Source organism: Odocoileus virginianus, chromosome 23 (genome assembly GCF_023699985.2).
Source record: "Odocoileus virginianus isolate 20LAN1187 ecotype Illinois chromosome 23, Ovbor_1.2, whole genome shotgun sequence".
NCBI classification, from domain to species: Eukaryota; Metazoa; Chordata; class Mammalia; order Artiodactyla; family Cervidae; genus Odocoileus; species Odocoileus virginianus.
Genome location: NC_069696.1, coordinates 24,776,694 through 24,778,739, shown reverse-complemented (window position 1 = coordinate 24,778,739; position 2,046 = coordinate 24,776,694). Strand labels below are relative to the sequence as shown.

Sequence of the window (2,046 nt, the reverse complement as noted above, 5' to 3'; positions counted from 1 at the left end):
TTATAGCACAACTCATGTATTTCAATTGGACAAAAAAAATAAGTATCATTTACAATATCTTAAGATAAACTGTCTTTGAATGAGAGCTGTCTTTACAGTACACTGAGGTCTACAAGATGTAGAAGTTACTATTCTAGAAAGTTTACTACTGTGCAAAATGAAGACTGCTTAAATCAAACAGCGGGTAGGGGAGGGCCTGTGGTTTCTCATTTTTCACACTGCCTCAGGTGGCTGAGGGAGTTTCAGATTTTCATTTTTTTTTTTTTTTAATTTTTTTTTTTTTTGCAGTTCAATAACTTTATTGGCCCATCAGCAATTAGTTCTCGTCCACATTGACTGTCTGTAGATTTTTGAAGGTGGTGACGGGCACGTAGGTAACCAGAGTGTAGAGCTTGTTTGGCGAGTCTTCGTCTTCATTACGTTTTCTGGACAACCGCACACGGATCCGGTATGGGACATTCCTGATTCCTTTGGCCCAGACGGCTTTGTTGAGCCTGGTGTCGATGCGCACGTCCGGAGTTCCCATCTCCTTCATGGCAAACTTCCGGATTTCTCTGAGTGCCCTAGGGGCACGCTTCTTGAAACCCACTCCATGGATGCGCTTGTGAATGTTGATGGTGTATTCTCTTGTTACCACCTCGTTGATGGCGGACCGGCCCTTCTTCTTCTCACCGCCCTTCTCTGCGGGAGCCATCCTGCAGGGCCGTGGTTGGAAAGTTCAGATTTTCTTTAGACATCATTAGGTGTCGAAGCTCTTGCAGGACAACTTTGATGCTATTATTAATTCTGCCATTTTAGTAGCATTGATATGGCTCTAATGGGGCTCCACCACCCCATTAGAACTATTAACTCCTTTCACATTAATTTTTGTTCCAAATTTCACATAGGCGGGGTGCTTCTGGGTATTTGGGTCCATATTCTATTTTAAGGCTATATATTCAGTTTTTATAAATTGTTCTTGGAGGCCCAATCATCCCTGTCCATCTTATAAGTGCCATGTCTTCATTATCTTCTAGACTTAGGCTAACTGTACTATCTCCTACAGCTTTCTGGCCTTCTTCTAACAGTTGGAAATTGAAGGAACTTTTACCCTTGAGGCCATGGTGGCTGCCACCTTGCATCACTGTCATTCCTTTCCTTACACCGTTTTTAGTTTCCAGAGCTATATTCTTTGAATTCCTTGGCTCCAGGCCCCTTCCTCCAACTTCAGTGGTGTGGGTAGTCTCTTCTGTTTCTGTACCTATACCCTTCCATCATGTATGAACAAGGCAGAAGTCCAGGACATTTTTACGGCCTGGCCTTGTAAGTCACATAATATCACTTCCATAATAGTCTATTGATGAAAGCAGTCAAAAAAAACCCCACCCCAAAGAAGATTACAAATGACCAATAGGTACATGAAAAGGCACTTAACACCACTAATCAGAGAAATGCAAATCAAAGCCATAGTGAGATATCGGCTCACACTCTTAGGATGAAAGTGAAAGTCGCTCAGTCGTGTCTAACTTTTTGCGACCCCCATGGACTACACAGTCCGTAGTATTCTCCAGGCCAGAATACTGGAGTGGGTTGCCTTCCCCTTCTCCAGGGGATCTTCCTAACCCAGTGATCAAATCCAGGTGTCCCACACTGCACGTGGATTCTTTAACAGCTGAGCCACAAGGGAAGCCCAAGAATACTCGAGTGGGTAGTCTATCCCTTCTCCAGCAGATCTTTCTGACCCAGGAATTGAACCAGGGTCTCCTGCACTGCAGGTGGGCTGTTTTTTTTTTTTTAACCAACTGAGTTATCAGGGAAGCCCACACACTCTTAGAATGGCTGTTATTAAAAGGACAAGAGATAAGTGTTGGTGAGGATGCAGAGAAAAGAGAACACTTGTGAACCATTAGTGGGAATGCAAATTGCTACAGCCATTATGGCAAGAAGTTTTATTAACGTTCCTCAAAAAAATTACAAATAGAACTATCATATAATCCAGCAATTCCATTTGGGGGCATATAACCAAAGGAAATAAAATCAAGTTCTCAAAGGGATATCTGCACTCCC

At 42.9% G+C, this 2,046-nt stretch overlaps 1 protein-coding gene across 1 annotated transcript; it reads right to left on the bottom strand.

Annotated features, from left to right (window-relative positions):
* Positions 1–247: 247 nt before the first annotated feature.
* LOC139030607 (large ribosomal subunit protein eL31-like) lies at positions 248–709 on the bottom strand. The gene has a single exon (XM_070453720.1). The coding sequence runs from the start codon at positions 692–694 to the stop codon at positions 317–319; it is 378 nt and encodes a 125-aa protein (XP_070309821.1). The 5' UTR covers positions 695–709; the 3' UTR covers positions 248–316.
* Positions 710–2,046: the final 1,337 nt, after the last annotated feature.

Excerpts from the sequence above, each read along its gene's own strand:
- LOC139030607 (XM_070453720.1), bottom strand. The coding sequence starts at position 694 with ATGGCTCCCGCAGAGAAGGGCGGTGAGAAGAAGAAGGGCCGGTCCGCC.